The 24,300-nt window shown below is 45.5% G+C and overlaps 1 protein-coding gene across 3 annotated transcripts in view; it reads right to left on the bottom strand.

Moving 5' to 3' along the window:
* Nucleotides 1–25: 25 nt before the first annotated feature.
* LOC132908768 (protein vein) overlaps nt 26–24,300 on the bottom strand; it is a 198,673-nt gene continuing 174,398 nt past the window's right edge. For 2 of the 3 annotated variants that reach the window (XM_060963091.1, XM_060963093.1), the window contains one exon: nt 17,953–23,220. In XM_060963091.1, coding sequence (XP_060819074.1) covers nt 23,094–23,220 — 127 coding nt within the window. In that variant the 3' untranslated portion in view covers nt 17,953–23,093. Of the gene's footprint in view, nt 4,059–4,850; nt 5,085–7,627; nt 7,950–8,326; nt 8,402–17,952; nt 23,221–24,300 lie in introns of those variants that run through there. The other variant, XM_060963094.1, reaches the window with a different exon arrangement.

Genomic DNA, 24,300 nt, shown 5'->3' with positions numbered 1-24,300 from the left:
GTTGATGGTTAGGGGAAGAAGAGAATTGACAAGAATCTTGGCAGATTTTATTAAAACATAATTGACTATTACACTTAACACAGGAATTATATTATTTTACTTGGCAAAGCATGAAAGATACGACTAGAATAAAATATTTTTCGTGTTTGACGTTCGTCATATACCAAATCGCAAGTAACATCGTTAGCATTACTTAAATATTCTTAAATGTACAAGTGCTCCAAATTTATCAAATACTTCGTTCTGTTTTCCTTTTTTTCTCTCGATGTCGATTCACGATTAAAGAATGTTACAGTAATACATGAATATCGAAATGAAATCTCGAAATGGATAAATACCGAACGGAAATACATTCTTTGGGAGCACGTACATGTTGACTAGGCATTTCTCTTCGTTAGGTGTAAGTAATTGCGGCGGATTCGGATCATACTTTTTTGGATGCGTCTTCAACCGAAATTCAATAGAAACTTCGTCTCTTACATAAAATTTTTTTTCCGTTTTTTATTTCATTTTACGATGTCGTATAAGTGGTATTTGGTCGTAATATCCTCGTTTTCGGTACCTATTGTACCCGATCTCTTCGACAGAAATCGAAGACCACGTTAGGAAACATCAACAGCGGCTTATGCTTCGTTAATACCTGCAGCGTTCGTTTCTTCCTTACGACAATTTCGCTATTAACTCGTTAGTACTTCGTGCTGCTAGAGTTAGCCATACGATCCATAGTGCACTTGGTTCGCTATTAGATCAGCATGGAACGTAATCGTTCCCTGTCACGCGTCGTACAAAACGAATCGTTCGATCGGCCCTCTTTTTTTCAAAACTAACATTACTTAACTTTCGAGAACAAGGCAAGCTTGCTTTCATCCGCATGTGTTGGCGCAGTTCACGCTTATGACCACGTGCAATCATTTCGAGGGCGGACGGCACGTTCGTAATAATCTTTAACGCGCAAGCTGTACGCTCTTAAATCTCGCCTAGACTAGATTTGCTTCGGTTTCTCTGGTTAGTTTTACACACTGCAAAAGCTGCTGGAAATACGTTGAAGTTTATAAACACTCTAATTCGGCTGATCCGCTGTGACTGTAAAATCTGAGTTGTGACTGAAAACCATTGCTTTATTGTACCTTCGAGTTTAGTTTGACTTTTATTCTATCACTCTGAACGATCGCTATAAATACTAAAAGGGTCCAAAATTGACAGGTTCGTTTGGTCGTCACATATAAGCACAGCACCGCGGATCAGAACGAGTCATGTCTCTATAACATTACGCGATAATTCTCTTGAGTATCGTAAAAACGCGTCTCCTAGTAAAAACATTGAAAAATAAATAACGTGAAATAATATACAATATTTTACAGTAGCGCTTAGTGTTATTCGTGATAGGGCAATTATCACGGAACAGTTGCCGATGTTCTTATTCACTTCCGTAGAAAAGGAAAAAACGTAACGTCCCGGAAGTGGGTTGGTCGCATTTCCGTTTGATGCGATCCTGGCACAGGATGATCTCGTTACGGGGCTAGATGTTAACGATAATGATCGACGATCGCCTATCGGTAATTAACTATCATCGTCGTTGGTACAATCGTTAGCACGCAATCACCGTTCCGCGGCCCTTTTTCACTCGCTCGAGAAAATCGACGCGTTCACTTCTCAGCCCTCGTAAATATCGTGTGCAACATTATGCACACTTTGGGTTCTCATTTATACACCTCTACTTAAGTTTACCTTGGACTAATCGCTATATTCGATTTACGATCATTTTATGCGTAAAATATCATAAAATACATTCCTCTTTTGTTCGCTATGATCAGGCTCGTCGTTCCGTTCCAGTGTCGACATTCGTGTTTCTCTTTATTTTGGTAACAAGATCGAGCGTGAAAAAAAATCAGAATCTTTCGGACGTAGCCGAATACCCGATACTCGAATAATTGTTATCTATTTGAAAACCAATATTAACAGGAGCTAGTTAATAGAATCTTGGGGTTGGGAAGGGAAACGGCACTAGACGGAACGGCGCGCCATCGATGACTTACGATGACTTTCATACAAATCGTTCGATAGGTACGAGCGACGAAATAAATTTGTAACGAAAAAGCACGGCGGCACTAGTAAGCTTGCACGGACATCATACGCTGCCACGAATTTCTTCTCTTCTCAAAGTTTCTGATATATCGCTAGAATGGTAAAGTATTTCCTCTTCTCTTGCAAGAAGAACTCTGGAACACTGTTCGCTCGTTCGTTCAACAACTATCTATATGTAATTCTTTATAGCTCTAAAATGTAAAAAGTAAGCGTGCGTGTGTTCACCGATCGATGGAAACGCGAAACACCACGGTCTCCATCTGTATGCCAAATTTCACTCGAGTAACATCAAAATACGCGAGAAACGAGAGAGAGAGAGAGAGAGACATTTTAGCCATTAGTTTTTCTTCTTAACGAGTAACTCACTGGCTGTTATCGTTGCATTCGACTTGATTATAAACGCGCCTTGTTTTTCATCGCTACTATCGTTCCCTGCTATTTCCTATTTTCCGTCGACGATCGTTTCGGCGAGGCCAATCGAGGCCGATATTACGATTCTCGACGACGGTGCCAGCGAAAATGCAATTACTCGTTCGCTTTCGAGGCGTAACAATTCTTACGACGATGCTTTGCCGCGAACTCCGTTAATTAAAGTGCAGCCTGATTTCTTCGGTCTCGGCGTAATAACGCAACCACCCTTGTCGCAGGCGAAAAGTAGAGCCACAAACGACTCTGTCCACCAATTTCCACCCAATCTTACGATTTTTGTTTTATCCCTGAAGAATAGACGAATCGATCGTCGTTCGTCGTTTCCATCGATTGCTGTTCGACGCACATACCGCACGCACACACGCTGCTCAAAGGGATACAAGGAATACTTTGTACAATACTCTCCTGGACGCGTCTGACATACGTTTCGACGAACTGTCGCTCGAAAACCGAGAAGCGTCTTTTTACGGTAACATTGCTCCACGTTTGGAACATCGGGCCGTTCATCGAGGCAGATCCGTTCCTGTCGACGAATTAATCGCAAATTGGTTCTTGATAGTTTCGCTTGATTTTGCAAACAAACGAGAATACGTTGTTACGTTCGATAACATTTCGATGGAATTATATCGGACGAATTCGACGAGCCAAACAGGTTTTCGAAATCGTCGAAATTCACGTCGCTCCACGCAATTACGTTTCTGCCTCGAAGACATTGGCTGTCGCGTAGGAAGACTCGTTGATCCCGGAAATCCTATTACAAGATCCGGGATCGTCCATGTCGTGCCTTTCTTCCTGCAATCCCGTAAAACGAAATCGTCGCCTCCACGTGGTGTTCTAACGATCCGCACGTGCTTGCGGATAAGGTTTACGACGTCTACCCCGTTTCTTTTTTCCTCTCTATCCCTTTTCTTACCTGTCGAGTTCTTTCGCCCGGTGCAAACCTTCCGAGCGACAGGAAGTTCGAAAAAAGAAAGGAAAACATGTATTTGCGACTTGCTCTTCTCAAGAAAGATTAAAGGAGATTTTAAAGCGTGAAAACGTCGGAAGACGATGTTATCGCTTTCTCGACGATGATTCGCGAAAGAAAAATCGATCCGCGTACGTACGTACATTCCGAGTCCCGCTTTAATTTTCGATACGCGTAAATGATGGACGAGCGCAACGCCTATCCCAAGGGAGAAAATTAAAGCTGTTGGGACATACCGCGCGAAATGCCAGGAAAAACATATCTCTGCAAATACAGTTTACACACATGGGACTTAAATTTGATTTGGCCACGATAGTTTTGCCCGTGCCGTTAGTCGGTGCGGCAACGTTTATCGTATTTCTCACATTTTCATGCGGAAACCATGGGAAAGAGAGGAATAGCAGGGCAAAAAGAGAATGGCTGGACATTTCCCTCGTTGTTTTCGAACGTCGAATTCAGCTACGATACTTTTTCCGTCCGTGAACACGGTGTTTCCATTGGATGGCGACTCTTGTTTCTTGAGATCCTCCGTTCTTCGTGTTTGCTCTTGGACGATGTCGAACCACTCGACGATGCTCTGCAACGAGAAAGAAGTTCGGATCGATTAAAAGGAGTCTCCGTTCGATGTGTATTCAAGTCGCGCGAAGAGGGAATCGAGTCATCATCGAGACGCGACATTAAAGGGCGTCGTCGTGGACAGGATAAATTGTAGATAAAAGAAATTACGCTGGAAGCTAAATTAGCGGTTTTACAGTGATCTCGACGCGTCTGTGGGTCAATCAAATATTCAACAGTTAAAACAAAACTACCAGGTACTGCGGTGTTGATTCATTTATCCTGCCAAGTCCTCCAGCAATTTCTCATTTCGAACGAAACGGAAGGCAAGCTCCTCTGTTTTCCCTGCAACTTTCTTCCCTTCCGTGGTGTTGTTTCGACGCGGTTGTTACTCTCCCGCTTTTCTCCTTTGTGCTATGGATGAAGCATCGTTCAGAAGGATCCCCCGCAACCCTCCTTCTTCTTTCGTCTACCCTATTTGTATCCCTCCTTCCGTTGCTGGGCGTAGATTCATCTTTATCTCAACGCAGCTCACCCTCGTGGATATTTGGTATAACAGGGCATCACTGTTCTGTTTCTCCTTTCTGCCTTCTCCTCGACAAACGAGAGGCTTAAGGTGGCTAATGGAATCAACCTAGCCAACGATAGTTTACCTTGTCTCTGCTTTAACGAGCGAACCAAATAGAAATTCCATCCCTCTGTTCCGTTATATCTGTTATTCATACTATATACTATACTCGTAGTACGATTCGTCTCGCCTCTATTCCTATTATCTTACGATTAACTAGATAAGAGAGAAAAAGAGAATTCTTACCTTGTTCGGTACGATCAAGGTGGAAAAATGGACGTTGCCGATGTTGTCGGAGAGGACGTAGCTTCGCGTATCAGAAGGACTTCCTGAAAGGCTCAACCTTCCGGAAAGTATGCTCCCCGCAGTGAATTCGAGCAGACTAGTTGACGACGATGCTGAATTATCGACGATCCAGGATGCGGGATGCGCGTGGATGACGTTGGTCGGCGAATTGCTGCTTCATCTCCTGGGGCTCTCCTGTGGCAGCAAGTGGCCGTCGAAATTATTCGTGAGCCGCAAAAGGTACCGGTGATTCCTCCGCTCCCGGACTTTCCGGCCTAATTAGTCCGGTTCTATTAAGTTTATCTGGGGGCATCAGGGTCGCCAAGTTCCTCGGGGAACTGACGCCGTAGGAGGAAAGTTCGGTCAACGGGAGGGAGATAACTCTGGACTAAGTAGCGAATGATTAAGCCTGAATACCGCGGGATCGTATGCTTCCGTTACCCTCGTTCTATCTAGGGTTGATGCTAAGTAACAATTAGACCGTTTTAACCATTCTCCAAAATTGACGATTCTTAAAGACTTTGCTCCCGTAGGGTGCCAGTCGTTGAATTCTCATCGAAGAAGGTATCGTAAAATAGGGAAAATAGCAAAATAGCGTTTAACGGATACGCGAATGAAGGAACAGCTACCACGGTTTAGTGTAAGTTAGGTTTCGATCGAATGTATATTTGATTATGTATAGTGCAGATTCCCGTTAGCAGTCGTTACGAACAAGCGGAATCGGTAATAGATGTGGCCGACAAATTTGTTTTTGCCGGCTGGAGAGGGCCGATAATGGTCTTTGCTTCTAATTAGCATGGGCCATTAGGTTTATCTATGAACGTTGAAGTCGTCGAGTTTCGTTCTTGTTGCGGCTGGCAAACCAGACGATTTCACGGTTTACCGATGTGTTCTCGTGCAATTATCGGGGGCAACATTCGTGTATTAATACGTGATTACACTCGGCGACGATTAAAAAATAATTGCCGTTCGCTCGCGGCCGCCAATGAAAATGGGAAATTTAATTTTTATCTCGCGTTCGCTTCGAAGGACGCTCGTTACAATTTGTTCCCGTAATTGATTTCGATCGTCACAGAATGGTCGAGGCATGAAACGCGCCTTTATCCACCATTAACAAATTTCCTGATAAAGTTGTTCGCCAATTTTGCTGTTGCTTTCATCGAGCAATTTTTATTGTTATTAATCCTTTGCTCGTAATCGTTACTCTTCCTCTTAGGTGAAAATTCCACGCGTCGAATAACGAGTTTCTCTAACACAATTTCTCTAATACGCGATAGTCAGCACTTGTACCATCTTCGGATTTGTAATTCGGAAGCGTCCTATAGTTGGAGACCGCTGGCTTTGAAGCCAGGCTAAGTTAGCTAGCTGGCTTCCCACACGCTGAATAGTTTGCAAGTCCATTATGACGGTGTTAAGGGTGCGTATCTTGCACACGTTGCACCGCGTATACATATAAATCTCTGGACACTCGGTACGTATAGCTGACGCGGTCGCCTGAAACACTTTGGTCAAGCGATTATTCCGATTATCTCTAGAGCAATTCGTATTTTTCGATTTCCTTCGTTCTATAAATAAATACAATTTCCGGACTCGCAGTTTTTCTAGAATTTTAACAAATTAAATTATTCTATCTGAGTAAACGCGTAAAGGAAAACGTACACATTCTGGAACTCATTTCTAGACATGGAAAATTTAGCAGCGATTTCTTTGGACGATCGTTGTGAGTTTCTCTTTCTTCCTTTCTTTCTTTCTTCCTTTCTTTCTTCCTTCCTTCCTTCCTTCCTTCCTTCCTTCCTCTTTTTAATACTGACCGTCTCTTTCTATTTTCTCCTTCTCTCTCTCTTTCTCTATTCCCCTCTCTCGCTACCTCGTGAAGCGTTCGAGCTCCCTGCGTTTCGAGAGTTCGCCTTTTTTTCAGAGCAGCTTTTCCCCCCCTGATGTAAAGGTTGCCGCGAGTTAGCAAAGAGCTCCGGCGCAGATATCGCGGAGCTCATATCCCTGGGCACTCTTTTCGCTGCGTTTCCCGCCTCTTCCTCCTTTTTCACTGGCGTTCCTTCTCGCAAAACGACTATTCCTCCGCATCCCCCTACTACGCCGCACTATCTAAGGACTCCAGGGAAAGTCGGCTGCATATTACATCGAGATCTACGTTTATTAATCTACGAGTTGCTCTTCCAAAGTCACGGAGATGTGTGAGAATTATCGATGGAAAAAGCGCCACTTCATTTTTCAGTGGTCGAGGCACGTTATGCGAAAATTTCATTCGCGATCTCTTCTCGCGGGGAGAGGAGGAACAATCGAGTAACGCGAATCGACAGAAATATGGTTGATATCTGGTGCGAGCCCTTTTGATACCGTAATTAATTTGACGAGGAGAACGTCGAGCGATTTGTCGATTATCGTCATTTCGTGCCACTGTCTCCAAACTCGAAGCAAAATGAAATCTGTCTCTCTATAAGGGCTTCCTTTGACAAAATCCTGGCTTTCTGAATTTCGAGACCTGACAAAGTTTTCATAAGAAGCGGATATGAAATACCAGAAATACTGGAAGGGAATAAAAAGAATTTCTCTCTTCGCGTTTCTCCACGAATAAGAAGAGACGCGAACATCGATGCCAGACGAAGGAATATAAGAATAGTAGAAATTGTACGATTAAAACTAGCAAGTATCGATGCTCGTATGTAACATGGTTCAAGTAATATCGGTAAACTGCCGAGGACGCGGCGTGATAAACTTACCTCTGAAAATTGACGGCGTAGCCAGGTACTCGTTGCGGGCACGAAACGAGGCAACGACGAACAGGAGCATAAGATAGAAGATGTAGGAAACGAAGCGGGAAAATGGAAAACGTTGGAGTTGGGAGGAGGATGAGGTGAGAAGGTCGCGAAAGCTCGAGACGTTTGGTCGGGTCGGGGAATGGAGATACCGCGGGGAAACGTGGAGAGCCCGAGGAGAGTGGAGAAGTCGAGGACGCGTATGTAGGAACCTGAAGGGGTATTGGGAAGGAATGTGGGTGAGGCTACAACAAAACAAAACACGATGAATGTCCCGATGTGCAAGCTGCAAGCACAACAATGTCAGGAAGATCGATGGTTAGTCTTTGTCGAGGTAGCAATGCCGCGAATTACCTGGATAGATAGGTTCGATAACGCGCTTTCCGATAAATTTGCCCGGCGACGTTTAATATTCCGCGACCGGTTCTCTGTCACCGGAAACGCTTCCCCATTTGCTTTACGAAGCGACACGACACGCGTTTGACTTTATATCCAGGTGATTCGTCGGTCGTTCGATTAAAGATTAGTAGTATTATCAAACGCGTTGTTAAACGAAGATCAGCGCGAGAGCTGTACGCAAGCGACAATTGTTCTCTTTCTTATACGGCTAGCAAAGATCGTTAAACATTAGTTTACAACTGAGACTGTTAATCGTTAATTTACCTTGACAGTGCCGCTAGATGCGCTAGAAGCGGGCGAGCGTCACGTCCTCGGCGAACGAAGAGAACTTATCCATATCTTGAGTTAGCGAGAGCAGAACAGAAACACGATTCCATTAATTCTTTCGGATAATTGTTAAATAGACAGGACTTCGCCGATTCATCGTTCGTTCGATTCAGAATCGGTTTGCGCGGGAAAAATGATCGATCGAAATTGAACAACGGGCAAGGATTGTGAATCGAACGAAGGAATTGGAGAAGCCGGTGTGACAATACGGCTGAGAAAACGCGAACGCGCGGAAATTCATGTGGGAAAGAGTGCGCGTGCGTTTTTGAAAGCGGGAGTGGTCCGGCCTCGTACTACACCGGCGGTCGTCTTACGGGCTCTTTAGGGCTCTTGGTCGACCCTCGAGAAGAGCGAACACGAGAGCTAGCACGGGGTCGAGAAACGGTCATAGTTCTATTTCCGTCCCTCGTGAATCATTCTCGCTTCACTTATCTCTCTTAATGCTGGTATAACGCCGTTATATGGGTCCGTTGAAAGATGCTGCATTCCTGATAAAGCTCCTTCGAGGATGATTTCGTAGGGAGATCGCCTCTAGAAGGACTTTCGCGACGAGAAAGAGAAAACCTTTCCGCTCGTTCGGCTGGTTACGTTCGGCCGCGGCTTCCCGCTGGTGGAAACGACGAAGGCGAACCGAGGCGTACGATATTTCGAGAGTATTCTCGCGCTCGAAACGATCCACGAGTGTCCTCTGGTCAGTAGACGTTGTAACGATGGAAATTTGACCAGAGAGTCGGTGGTAAACGGTCCGTTGCCAGACGGCCCTAAAACGATAAATTTCTTCACGGTAAAGTTGCTACAACTCTCGGGAATTGCTTTAACGACGTGTACCGATGTCAAAGTTCGCGTTAAAATCCAACAGCGTTGGGAAGAGTCCGATCGACAAAGTGTCCCGACCAACGAGATAGTGCTTTGCTACGTTTCGCGAAAAGTGATCTCGATATTTACGCGAATCTCCATGCCAATGAATCTCGTGGCTGTATACTCGTTGATAATTAAGTGGTGCTTCGCGTACGCACGGAGCTTAACCTTGCAATTAGCCCAATTCGTGGCTTAAGCGATATCAATTAGCCAAAAAGTACACGACTACCAGGTCGCGCGTAGCATCCTCTCGTCGGGATTATATCGCGAGCACTGGATCCGCAAGATCGAGATCTCGGTTTGTAGGGCTGGATCGGAACGGTGTTCGATCGGTCGGCAACGTAGTATCCAAGTGCATAACGGAACGATAGCCTCGCCACGGTAATACGTATCAGACTACATTTCACGGTTGATCGAGGCCCAGCCTGGCGCCATAGACAATTTCCCAAAGGGTTCCAGACCGATATAATAGGGTGGCCAAGGCATATACCGTAGCCGCGTAACTCTATCGCATTACCGTTGACCCGAGTAACCAGTAGGCTAGATGCCGGCTCGTTCTCTCGGGGTGAATTCGTCAATAGCTCGTCGATTCTTGATCAAGGCCAACGAGACTGCATTCGGGATCAATTTTCAAGTTGTACTTTACGACACATACGCCGATCTTGTGTCGCTGATTCGTATTTTTGCCTCTTTCACGTCTTGAATTCCGTCGCGAATTCCTTTCTTTACTTTCGCAACTATTTCTCAGCTACGATACGAACCATCTCGTTATTTGTTCCTCGTATCGTTTGATTTTTAATACGGTCGAAAAATCAACGTAACTTTTCCCCTGAAATCTGAACTAGAAAATGAGAGCTAGAGTCACGTTGGCTCGACGAATTCAATCGTTGAAATCGTCGGAGTGTAGATGACAGGAAGATCAGGCGACACGCATGGTCGCTGTCCAGTTGGCTGGCTATGGTCCACCGAATGTCCTCGCAGTCGTTATAGTTTAATGCGCCGGGCAGCCTCGTAATGCGGATTCATTGCCGGGCAAGAGCATCGAGGTGGCTGTTCGCTCGTGTAAACATTGCGTATGCTCAACGACGGTGAACGAGAAATCGTGCGACCGCGTCTATGAACCTCTGTGCGCCACAGCTACAGCCTCCTTATAACCGTGCGCCATTCCCCCGGGGACATATGTCCTTATACCGGCTCCGTGAGCTTTAATGAAAGTCATAAAGCGTTCTCTGGATCGTGCTTGCGGCGCTATAGCTGGCTATACTGGTTACGGGATGGAATGCGGTTCGTAGCTACGAACATGAAGTTCGAAGCACGCCCTCGCGAGTGGCCGATTAACAATTGAAGCGACGATCCGGATAACGAAGGTGACGCCGAGAACGTACAGCTACCTGCGACCGTGAATCTTCCTCTCATCTTCCCTCGGCTTTCAACTACGCGTCGCTTGGTCGTGGTTTAAGGTTCGTTCTATCGATAACGGAAATGGTATCGTTGTCGATGTATTCGCCGGTTCTCGGTTAACCTAACAGGCTACACGAAGGCGAGGATCGACTCGGTCGGTTCTCGTTCGTCAGAAACGCGCGTCGATGGAACGCGTTGTGGATGACAGTTTTTTTAAATTTAAAAAACCGCTGTCACCAGCGAATCCGGGAAACGAAAAAACGTCGCGTTTAAATCTTTCGATTTCTACGTGTTCGTTGACCGTTTTTTTTCGAGTCGGCGAATATTGCTCTCCGTATTCGGTGGAGGATGAATTTTCGTAATGAATTTTCGGGCGGTTTGATCGAGGAGAAAAGGGAACGTAGTAGAATCGGCGAAGAATTCTCGGCGTGTTTCGCGAAGAAGGCGAATTCGGGAGAATGAAATTTTGTCGTCGCAAAAATACCTTCACGTGCAATCGAATTCGGCCCTCGACATATTAATTTCGATTTAATCGTTACGTTCGATCACGACTCAGTAATACACGGTACGTCCTGTTCACCACAATCATCGAGTTATCGTTGTTTCATCGTCGTTCACGCTGTCGATACGTTCTCTCTTCATACATTTTAATTTACTGACCTTTCATCGTGCGCGCACTTTAATTCGTTCCTTTTGTTTCGCGACCGGATCCATCATCGTTCCCCGTTTTATATCTGCACCGACGTGCATTGTTGTAACCACCCCTTTGACGGTTTTGCTAAGTGAAGTGCACCGGCAACAATTTGTTCGAATTCCCGCTACCACAATGGATACATTTCTGACCGAATACCTGTATTTACGTTCGCTATTACGACATTGGTCGTTAGATTTTTCACACTGTGCATTAATGCTCGACTCATTAAGAGCGTGCGAATCGTTTAACGCTTAATCTGTAGCTGTGTTTAGCATTATGAGAGTCGCTCGAGTTCGAGTCAACGAATCACCGCTTTCTCCCCGTTCCGACCTCTTTCATTACAATTCCAATTTCATTTCTGCCAGTGAAGCTTGAACGTTCGAACCGCCTAATGCGATCTTTCGGGAAATCAAGATCGCGTTTCTCACTCGCGGTGCGAAGCTGTAAACACGAAAATCGATCGCGTTCTTCAGCAACGGACCCATACATGCATAAAACGTTACTGCTCGACGATAAATATAAAATATCTTTTTTAGCGATCCTCTGCAACTTAAAGTCGTCGTTAGATATCGTCGAGAGGTACGCGGAAAAATTGATCGAAACAATTGGGTGAGCATTCTTGTCGCGTTTCTTGCGACTGGAAAGTGCTTATCGACCGAGCGAACGTTTGGAAAATCAGATCGTCGAGGCCATGGCGTTTTCACCTTATCGGGACCGGGATACAGATGCGACACGGCGTAAAACGCGAATCGATGCTTTCGCGGTAAATATAAATCCTGCGTCGATCTTACAGTATTCGAAAGAATTATAGCCGTTAAACCGGTGCGAGCGGAACGAACGTAAAGTGAGGAAAATCTCCACTGGGCTAGATTTCATAATTTTGGATTACGATCGTATAATCCTTTTAGCCATTTAGCAGTCTTCGCTGTACGAGTGGAATAGATGGACGGACGATACATGCGATATTTATCAGCGATAAGGGTAATAGGAGATGGCGGATGGCAGAGGAGCAGTGTCCCGGAAGGACGCGAGGCAGTTAGAAATCGGTTGTTTGTTCGCGGGATGGTGTCGCGTCGTCGACGTCGTACTCGTATCATGATAGCTGAGCGAACGATCCGGTCTCGTAACGCTTCGATTCGTCGTCGAATGCTCGCATAACCGGCTAGTCTGAAGCCGGATTTTCACGCGAGGACGTCGCTCGTAAAAGCCGGCGCCGTTCTCTCGCATAATCCTGCGGCTACGCTGCTCCCGCCCACGCTTTACGACCGTTTCACCTCTGTACCGGAATGACATAATGCAAAGCGAACCAAGATTTACATCCCATTTGCCTTGCTTTCCGCGATTGTCCGGGGTTAACGGTACTTCCTACTCGTATTTCGGATTTTCTGTCGGCCACCCAGGCTACCCCTTTGTTTTCCGTCCGAGAATTATTTCGTTTCGGGGCTGGTTGCCTCCCCTCCCGGTCACGCTCGCAATTACTGCCGTCCCTCTGGCGGCCTCGCGTTTTTCACAACTGCACGTTGCGCGGCGATATTTTTTTCCGCTACTTGTTGCTCCTTTTTTCGCCGTTCTGCCCGCGTAATTGCGCTTTAACAGTCTCTTGTCGGTATTCCTTCCTTTTTTTTTTTCGTCGCCTACTCGCTCGTCCCGTTGTTTCGCGCGCGCTTGCCTCACGCGTTCGGTTTCGGGCTTCGAGCTCCGGGCTCTCTTATCGATGCCACCAGGGACAAAAGGGTGTCGGTGCCCTTGGCGGTCCCTCGTCGGCGAACGATCGCGATGTAACGCTCTCTTGCACCGGAGCCGATTCTCTGTCGAGCGGACGACGACATGCAAAACGAACCAAGATTTGCATCCGAACTGGCTGGTCGCTTTACGCCGCGCCGGCCACCTCTACACGACCGAACGAGTTCTCCCGTTCGATTATGCGAACGTTCGTGTCGTTACGGACGACGTGCATTGCGCGGCATAATTTCACGGATCGCACGTGATGCCTACAGCCGCGCGAAAATATAACCTGTCATTCCGCTCTTCTTCGTAGCAAACATCACTTTGCGCATCTTCTGTTTCTTTCTTCTCTTCCTTTTTTTTTCAGCGAACGTCGAGGCATCGAAGAGAGGATTTCGCTGCGATATCGATTAGTCAGTCGCTCGGCGACATCGAGGAAATAACGTTTCGGTGAACAAGGTTTTTTGAAATCCAGTTAGAACGCGAGCACTTTGCCAATTCGTAAATTTAATCTCTCTGACTTGTATTTCTATGCGTTAATAAACGCAGAACAGCGTAACAAGCGGGCCAGCACGTTGCATCCTTTCAATCACGGCTTTAAAACCACTCGAGTTCCAAAATTTTCATTCCATATTTCGTACGACCTCGTTGTTTACCGTTGTATCCTATCGATTCTCTGATACTATACGCGTTATTTTCCTGTCGTCCTTTCGTTTGTTCGTTGCACCTATTCCAACGATTCGGTGTAATCGTTTAGCGTGAACTGTAGCCGTCGAAAAGCTTTTTCTACCTTTTCGGAACTCGTTTCCGAATTATCGCGTGGATGGTTTTCTGCGTCGCACCAAAGTCATCGAACCGTTCTCCTTCGGTTGGACAACCTTCTCGCTATTAATAGGTTCCTCCCAATAACACGCGCGACAGATTAGAATTAAGAATCGTTCACGGTCTCTTCAAGGTTCTTCTATCTTTAAAAGAATCGCTTTCTTCACCGTCCGTCCTCCCCCGTCTTCTTTTCTACAGCGATCGTTTTTTCACCAACATGCACCTGTTTCTCGCTCGAAGGCAACAGTGGAAACGTATCGTTGAATTTCAAACTGCAATTCGAGAACAGAATCCGGACGATTCCGTTACCCGATTATTTTCCTTGGAAAATCGGGGTTTCGATTGAAAATAGCGAAATCGATGTGTCAACGATTGCCTCGCGTTCCTCGATAATCGGGAGTTTTCGTTCGCGGTCGAGAATCGTCGGGAAAACAGTTGCTGATATTTTTCACCGGACAACGAGAATATCGAACAAAAAGATCGCTGTTTCGATTACGTTGAAAAAATGAGGCGCGCTGTTTTCAATTATAAAAACATCGTTCCGGGAGCAGTTGTTTGTTCAGTCGCAAAAAAGGAAAATATTTAATCGACCCTCGAGCGAATTTTCGAAATTCGTATTAAAATCAACGTATTTCTTGTTCAGCTGTTTTCTCTCTGTCTTTCTGCCTGCCTCTTCCGAATAATCGCGTTACTGGTGTTTCACGACCGAGCATCCCCGGTTCCAAAGTATCGATCGGTCCGTCGATGAATTATTAACAACGCAGCAGGTTGCGTCAACTCCATTCGTAATAAATCGCGAGCATGCAAGAAGATCAGGTGAGATTCGTCTGGCGCGAAATTTCTATCGTTCGGCAAATTTTTCAAATCCTGGATCATTCCGCGCAGTCTCCGTACAAACAAATAACCCTCTATCTAGTCTTGGTTTTTTCAAAGGTTTATCGCGACCACGGAGAATTTTTATAACGGCGTGGCTCGTTCTAAAAAAGATACGCCACGATAATTCCGATTCGGTGAAAAACCTGATACCGTTTCCAACATCTTTTTGAAGCGCCGCTTTTAACGACTTTCACTTTCCTTTTTTTTTTTTTTTTCTATCCGTACGTCGATGACAACGTGAACGGTTCTTGTTCGATTGTCCGGCAGATTTTTTTCCAACACGTTACTTTATAGGATTACCTGTGTGTCGCACGATACGTTTCCGATAAACGAATTAGAGATCTTGAACAAGGGATCGTTTCCTTTTTTTCTCTCTCATTTTTGCTTCAACTCTCGGATAAAATACTGCGATATTTTTCGGTGGTGTTCTCCTCGAACGTTTACTATCAAAGCATCGTTAGCTAGCGGTCTCTTAGCAAGCTCGAGGTATGCTGTTGGTTCTCACGCGCTCCATACGTCAACCGTGTTAATGCAAATACAGCCCAGCACTACGAATAACAAGGTGCAATGTTACAGTTCGCGAACAAACTTCACTTGAGTTTTGAAACGGCGCAAAGTTCACCTCTGATGCGGAATTAACCCTTAGTAATCGTCGTTACGGGTAATAGCGGTACGTGTAATCCAATTGCGTCGAGTTGTTGCAGCTTAGATCGTGCAAGTCGTCCAGGTTGTTTTTTTTTCTATGGCAAAAACGATCCCGCAAGCCACTGCGTGGCTCGTTAGCCAACGTTCAGCGTCGAATTTTGAATCGTCGCACCGACGAAATCACGCTCGGACCTAATTTGACAGGGAACACGAGGGATAGCAGGTAGAGGGAAGGGCGTGGAATGGAAAGCGGCGCGGTGTGACAGGCTATAGGAGTGTCGCATCGGTTAATACAACGGGACTAATGAGTCGGACGCATCGAGTCTCGGAATTCGTACACTCGGCTTTCGTTTCGGATACGGTCGCTCGAATTCACCTCTAATTAAGGCGTTAATGAAGAGCCTCGGGGAGAGTCCGATGATCACTTTCCTCTTTTAGTTGAACCCTTCGTGACTTTCCTGCTCGGCGACCACCCTCGGCAACGGGCATTCGAGGAAGGGTGGTCGATTGTCGAGCGGGAATTAATCCTACGCACGATGAGCGATGCTTGGAAAGCACGGCTATGCACACGCATCCGCTATTGTGCACCGACGGCTTGCCCGTTAATTAAATCATACCTAAATAGGGAGCTTTGTTTTCCCTCTACGAAATTTCCAGAGATAAACTAACCGCGACACAGTTTGATGCTCTGATCTTGGTGGTTTGGGCGTTTTCACCGACCCCTCTCTCGTGCTAATGCCAGCAAGAGAACGATGGATCAAAACGTGGCAAATTTTTACCTCTTCAGGTACTTAAAATTCTAACGAGGCATCGTTCTAAGATATTGTAAAAATATAATCATTTGTGACAAATTTGTCGAGAATGTTGTAAAATATGTAGATGAATTTAACGATGCACCGAAAAACAAATCGGAACTCTCTCTTCAACGATCGTAACTTGGAAATTAAAAATCCAACACTGTTTTGCACAGGAAAGTCAATATAATTTATATTGCATGTAAAATCATATTATTCAAACTGGTAATTGATAACGATAAAATGCGAGAAATTGAGGTAAAGTATCACGATACAAATAAGTTCTTAACTATAAATGTAACTTCTAGAATAAGATGTAATCTATTGAATAAGAAATATTCCTGTTATATTTCATACTCCTCTTCTTCCGGGACCACCTCCTTCCTCCGGAAAAATATCAATTGTACTCTTAATTAATTTAACCTGAATACATATAGAACGATACTTTATTAGAACTTCAAGCGCCTGACAGATTATTTAACAGCTTTTAATTTCCTCTTTTTGGATGAAGATTCAAAGATAGCTACGTCTCTTCTCATTTATATTTCAACGTACGTTTTCGTCGACGGATAAGGTTACTTTCCAACGGCTCCTTTTTCACACGTATCGATATAGTAACAGTCGTCTCGTGTAGTTTTTCGAAGGCCCTTAATCGTAAACTCGTCGAGCTATGAACATTTGGACACCGTTAAATTTCGATTATCGACGAAGGCCTCGGGGGAAGGCGAACGAGGACGGCAATCGATTCTCTTTTACCGATTTACCACGAGAATGCAACCACCCCTTTGCAGTCCAGCCAGCCTACCGCTCACCGCCCTTTTCTGTGTTTGTTCGTGGAATATATGAACGCGGGAAGGAGGACAGAACGAACGTCCTCGCGTATTGAAAATTCCCTGTGATTCGGCGCAATTGATCAGACTACGATATTGCGGACTACCTAGTCGCTACCGTTCGTGATTTCAGTTCGTATTACCGGCAGGCTAATGTACGCGCAAACGCAACGCGAATCTGTCGGATTAGTCGCTCGTGACTATCGATAATACTAATTTTCGATTCTCGTTCCTCGGACCATTCGGTCCGTCTGTTTCTGATTATGTCCCTGAGGATTATCTAGGATTACTTCTAGTTCCCCGAAGTCGCATCTTCGTTTAAATTATGGAATTTTGACGCGTTACGCGCAAGTCTCACTATCCTTTAACTTCTCAATATTTTTTCCATTTTCATTTTCGCTTTCCATTTGTTGCATTCTGTTACTCTCGACGTCGAAAAAGAAGGGCAAGGTATCACTGCTGAAGTTCATTTAGACGATTGAAAACAATGAAGTTATTTCAGGTAGGCTGCGTATTGTATCGTATAAGAGAAAAATATCTGGAGAATATTTAAAATCCAATTTAAAGAGAAACTGTCGGTTCGCCGTATTGTGAAAGAAATCCGCAGCTGTTTTTCCAATAAAGCCGAACTTCGTTTCTCCGAGTTCGAGCAGCTTCTCGCAATCTTTCCACCGGTATTGTGCCATCCTCGGTTCTATCGCGAACCAGTTTCTCCTTCTTCGCGTCGCACAATGCCTGACCGTTGTCTCCGGGCTAGAGGTCGATTTAAAACCGTGATTTCTGCGCGGCAAATCGATACCGTTTATCTCGACAATTCCCAACCGGAAAATACAATCGAAACAATTTTTACTCGGCTCTCGTACCGCTGTATTCCACCAAGTTTCCACAAATTGTTTAAGAAATCTCTTATCGAGGGATTAGTGCACTTTCGCAAGACCGAGGAGAAACGAATTTCTTTTATTTGTCTATCGCGATATCTCGTTCTTTCTCGATGTGCTTACGTCTATAGTTTCCAGGATCCTGTGCATTACGATGATCATCACGTTTACACACTTCGAAAGATCCCAATTAAACGCATACGTAGATCAACAGCGTGTTCGTGCCTGGATGCGCGATCGCGTTCTCTGGACAGTCCGTTTGGAAATCACGTACTCAGCTCCCGATGGCAGGAGAACGTCAACGCGCGATATCCCTTGGGAAGGACAGGACGTTGACGTATGAATTTTGGCTTGATCACGACGTTTTGCAAATAAAGATAGACCGGTTCTGTGCGGTTCGGTTTTTAACGTATAATAATAGCGGTTCTGGTTCACTATTGGGAATCGTAACATCGCGTACGACGAAGTAGTCACCGGGGAAAGAGTGATCTCCGGGCGGTAATTAACGAGCGGTCTTCGCAGTCTTCTATTTCCCGGGAATGCGCGTTGTTTTGTTTTCTCTCGAGTTTACCGATTCATTATTTTCCCACCGCACCGCGTGATGGATCCCTTCTCGATAATTAGCATCGCGATTAATCACCGCGTTGTCCGGCACGACAGCGTTTGTTAAAGTTCATCCTTGAACCGTGCTTGAATTTTTCCGGACCGATCGTGAACGACAAGCAGCGGCTGGTTCTTTGGCGGCGAAACACTTGTCGCGTTTCTTGACCTTTGTTCCTGACGAAAAAGCAGCGAGGAAACGTCAGCGTGCGGCAATCATGAAAATCGAATGAATTTCCAGGCAAGGGCTGGCGGTCGCGCCAGAAGCAATTTCTCTTTCGGTACATGCACAAGACAGGTTTAATACATCTCGGGCGGTAGATATTCATACGTTTTACTTCACTCGGCGAGCGTTGGTCGCTTTTTTCGCGAAAATCGGCACCGTCAACAGCAGAGCGGCGAGCCTCATCGTCGTCGAAGAAACGCGAGAAAAATAAGTTTCGCCAGAAATAAAGCAGACGATAAAAATCGCTTGGGAAAATAAAAGCTAACCACGGCCGATTTACTTTGGGGGCTGATTTTCGCGTGGAAAGTTCTCCGTGCAGCGAAGAAAAGACAGATTCTCTGGCCATGTTTTTTTCTTTCCACGTCTTGAACCGGGACGACGCGAATCGCGGTTAGCAAATATCCCAGAACCAACCGCGGTTCGATTCGTATTTCTATTTCGGTAATCGCATGCGAGGCGCGGCGCGAACTTAAGCTCGTCCCGAGCTGCATTCTCTTCCAACGAATGAATTAAATTTATCGCCCATTAAAATAATCCGAATCGGTTAAATGCGATTATTTCCTTTAAGCAGGAAGCTTCCTTTAACCGAGATTCATATTAAATTTAAAACGATCCCTATTGCGGCGAGTGCTTGATTATATTTCACAAGGGGTAATCCAGTAAATCATTTCTATTTTCGAGCGTCTGCCAGAGCGACGTTGTACATTAATTTATAGTCCGTCGGCTTGGCCAACTTATTCATGAATTATCGCACTTTTAAACGAATTTTCCCGAAGTAACAGGTTGGCTCGGTTCGCCTCAGCTCGATTCGACTAGGCGTTGATCACGCGGAAACTTTTCGTTGTTCGATCCATACAGCGCGAAATGCAATATCACGCGGTATCACCGTATTCCGATACCGAGCGTAACGCCGTTTTCAATCTTCTATGGTGTAGCCAGTGATCTTGCAATCTTTCCGTAGGAAAGTTACGTTCAAAGCAGCAAGTTCGATTAAGTGAAGCGGTTACGAGAATCGACGTGGTTGCGTAGTTCGTGTTTTATGGACGTTGCTTCTTTTACGACGGATCTTTTCGCGCAATCGTGTTAACACGCACGCGAAACGACGCTTTCCAGCGAATTGTTTCGTTTTTCTCTGTTTTTCGTACCTTTCTGCTTTTCACCGCGCGTTGTCCTCGCGCATCGGATCGGTCCTTCTGATTGTAGCACGGTTCTTTGACGATTTCTAAATGAAAACGCAACGTCGCGTTTCAGCTCGGACGTTGTTTATCGTTTCTCGTCCTTGGTCGGAAACAAGCGGAAAGCTATTTTCACGAGGGAAGAAAAGTGACTCGTCTCGAAACGACTCGCTGGAATGCAATAAGAGACTAAAGGCGGCAGACGAGAAACTGTTTGCTAGCTATGAAAATTTTCTATTGGCTTTCTTCGAGGGTTCTTTCGTCGCATCGCGACTCCCTCTCGTGCCACGGCCTGACTTCGTCTATCAACTTTCTACGGGAAGAATCTTTTGTTTCGAATCAGTCGTTCCGCGTGCCGGTGCATTTACCTTCCTTTTGTCTCGCAACGAGATTCAACGCCATTGTCGAAAACTTGGAGATCTTGGGACTTAATCGGTGCGATCGTCGTCCATTTAGCTTGTTGCGAGTTCGCTGCGCAAACGAGGCGAAATCGATGGTAACAAAAGAAAATACGTACACCTACCTGCTGGCGTTTAACGGAAAAATCAAGGAAACGCAACGTTTTAATCCGTGAGAAACTCTGAATAAAAGAAAGAAAGAAAAGTAACGAAAAGGTCAACGTAAGATTAAAAACAAAGGCGGTTACCGAGATGGAGATGACGTTTAATCGTAAATCAATAAAATTAATGAATTAAATAAATAAATTAAAAATGTTTATACACATATTTATATATATAATATATATATATATATATAATATAATATAAAACATAAATAGGGTCCCGAGACTGCTGGGGAGCACAGCGCATATCCTAAACGCCCCCTCCCTTCCATTTTTCTTTACGATCTCGCGAAGCCGTAACGTCGAGAATTCCGGAAGAGATCGATTCGCCATCGTGTCCGCCCAAAATATCATCGTTCCACTTTCTTTCTGGTAGCTGTCGGAAAAGACGCGTGTTTTAAGAGGGAGAAAAAAAAGTACCACACCGTGTAGCAAAGAAAGTCTCGTTCCGATGCGAAAACTAAAAATCGTCAAAGACGTGTCGAACGATCTTTCGAAAAATCGATAAATTTCGAAACTTTGAGTTTGCCTTGAATTACTCGACCCAATTCAATCGTCTCGTTCGGAAAGTTCTCGACCAACGCACCCATTCTCTCTCCATTTCTCTACTATCATTTTTCTCTCGCTCTCTATTTTCATTAACTACCTTAAGTCTCTGCTTTAACTAGCCTAGCGCGTATTACATTATCATATTTTACATAAAATCGTTTTTGCCTAGTGGTCTCTCTCTTTTTCTCCCTTGGTTTCTCTACCGATTGGCTCGAGTGGCTAATGTTCTCGTTTCTCTCGGTGATATTTTTACATACGTAAAGAAGTTACGGCCCTTATCAATCGTTGTTGGAAAATTCTGGGGAAAAACGCGACCACGTCGCGAAGAAAGGAACAGAGTCGAAAGCGAAAAAGCGAGACGACGACCACCACGCGTCGATGATAATTTCGCCGGCGACCAATGAATTACGATATTTATTCTGGTCGCGCGACACAATCGATCTACGCGAAGCGTTCTCGAATTGTGCCGATGGTCGCGTAAAAATACGAAGAAATTTTCGGCCAGACGTCCAACTATATATCGCCTGCCCGAGGTTCTCGTTTCTGGTGTTGCGTCGTTAGGCCAGTTTTCGCGACCAACCTCTTTGCTTCCTCACTCGCAACTTTACGCTTCACCGGTGTGGCCTACATTTTCCAACAACGACAACAACGACGACGACGACGAAGACGACGAAGACGACGACGACGACGACGACGACGACGACGACGACGACGACGACGACGATGACTACGACGATGACGAATACGACGATGCTCCCTTCCATCGTCGCGAAAGAGAAGTCACCGAGGACGAGTAGCAACGGACGTTAAGCGTGCGGTACTTGGTTCACGAAATTTCTCAACGAACCGATCGTCGCGAAATCTCGAATCGCGTCTACCGTCTTTGATCTGGAACAATTCGAGACGGCAAGACTCGAGGCTGTCAAATATTTAGACGCGTTTCGAGATTGCGTTAATCCCGTCGCTGAAGATGGATACCTGCACGACAGGTAACCTTTCGAAACCTAACCTCCTTTCTCTACGCGCGTTGCACACTCGTTTTTTTTTCTTTTTCGTATACTTTTACGTAGACGTATCGACCAAGACGATCTCCGAGCGTTTCAACCGTTCTCACGACGTCCTTCATCGAGACCCTGGGCTCTTTGGTATTGTTCTCCCGTAGAGACTCCGAAAAGTGCGACCTTCGAATGCTCTTCTGACTGCATCCCTTCCTTTTTACGTTCTCCATCGGTGGTTCGCGATCTTTCGAGGTCAAGCACCACTTCTGAATCACGAGCGTCACTCGAACGCTCTCTTCTGCCTTCCCGATATGAAACTGAAGGGGTTCGGGACAGGCGAGAATCCGCCATAACTCTTTCCCTTGCACACCCTCTGGTACGTTCACCTCTGTCTCTCCGTTTTCCTTTCACACGCGCGCGTACACACGGACACACAGACACACGCACACTCAAACGTACGAGAACGTACATGCTCTCCCGTTCGTTTCTTTTCTTCTCGCGAATAGAATTTCGATAGAGACGCGAGGCACGTCTCGTAACGCGACATTTTCTAATAGAGAAGTAACAATAGTAACGGCGGTAGAAGTAGAAGAGGAAGAATCGAGGGAGGAAATAGAGCAAAATAGAAGAAACTCGTCGAGGTGATGTAGAAACAGAAGAAGAGAAAGAAGAAGGTACGAATGCCCGGTGCCAAAAATTGATTTTGGAACCCGTTCCTACAATACAGAGGACTCGTTCTAATGCCCGACAACAACGGTTCCCGAAAAATCCGCACGTAGATTCGCTCCCGTGTTTGATTTTCTTTTTTTCTTTTTTTTTTCCTATTCCCCTGCTCAATGTTCTCGCCGTGTATTTCGCTGCGTTTCCGTTCGCAGATATATTTCGCTCGATCTCGAGATCGATCGCGTTATTACAATCGCCTCCACGTTTGTTATTTTGGTCGCGCGTTGGCCCTCTCACGACATTCTTCTCGTGGGCTCGAAAGGCTGTTTCGACCGACTATACCGAGTACACCGAGTTCAATGTTAGAAAAGGGTCTACTCGGAATGGAAGGGCCCCGCGCGATTATCGCTAGCAGTAGTACGAGGTCGATAGTCCCAGCTTGCAGGAAAACGGCGCCCTACGCCGGTTGTACACACTTCCGGTGCTGATGACGTCCTTCGTCTCGCACCGCAGACCCGTGAAGCCTTCCGCGCATCTGCAATCAACGAAAGAAAAACATAATTAACAACGTGTCTCGTACGACTTTATTAGCAGCTGGTTATCGTTCGAACGAGAATACGAACGAGACGTAGACGCGTAAAAAATTCTCCGATTCCTCGGTAATTTTTGGTGTCGTGTGACAAGACGGGAGGGTGTAAGGAGGGGAGAGATCCCGTGCAGAGACAGCTCGATGTGTCCAAGACGTTTCTTTGGAAAAATAATGTTATGCCGACGTCGAGGTATTTATAGCACGGTTAACTAACCGCGACGAGACGTACGAACGCTGGTAGACGTGTCGTTTGCGGCATTCGCGTGTTCGCAAGCCACAAGCAGAGGGTCATCAGCGTAGAATCAGAAATGTCCGCCCGGCTGCTAAACGATTTTACGCGTGTTTCTTCGTAATTACGTTTCTTTCTTCGAATATAGAATTCAATTGGAGCAAAACAGGAGATTTTCGTTCGAGTGGAATGTTTTCCGATTACCGACGAGTTCCCAGCAACACTTCTACCTTCGAGAAATTTTATTTGCGAAGGAATTTCAAGACGATACGGCACACGCGAGAGAAAAGAGGATCCAAGGAACGTGGATTGTCCCATTGATACGATCCTAGGGGAAATCAAGGGGAACGCTTTTGTCGTGGTTTCGCGGTCCGCGCCACCGATAAAACATACTTTCGTCAGCGTCGAATTTGTAGAGTCCGAACCGCGTGTCTTTTCTACTTCGTGAAATCGCATAGGTAAAATTACCGATAGAGCTTTTTGGTATTGCTTGACTGTGACTGGTCGGAAGATATAAATAAAAAATCGCTGCAATGTCCCTCCAAAGGGACTGTCTGCCGTCGAATATCGGTTGCTGTTTAAAGCGTATTAAAAAACTGACAAGGAACACACGGTTAGAGCCGTTAACACGGTAAATAGCTGAGAAAGTGCGCGACTCGTTCGCGCTATTTATTCGCCACAGAACGATCGTGCAATAAGATTTTATAATAAACTTTGCCTGGCGATTTTTAGGACGGCCGTCCGCGACGATCCTCTACCATCGCGTTTCTTTCCGTCTCTCTTTCTTTTCTCTCTCG

Source organism: Bombus pascuorum, chromosome 7 (genome assembly GCF_905332965.1).
Source record: "Bombus pascuorum chromosome 7, iyBomPasc1.1, whole genome shotgun sequence".
Taxonomy (NCBI): domain Eukaryota; kingdom Metazoa; phylum Arthropoda; class Insecta; order Hymenoptera; family Apidae; genus Bombus; species Bombus pascuorum.
Note: the sequence above shows the minus strand (reverse complement) of the source record. Positions and strands in the feature narration are given on the sequence as shown.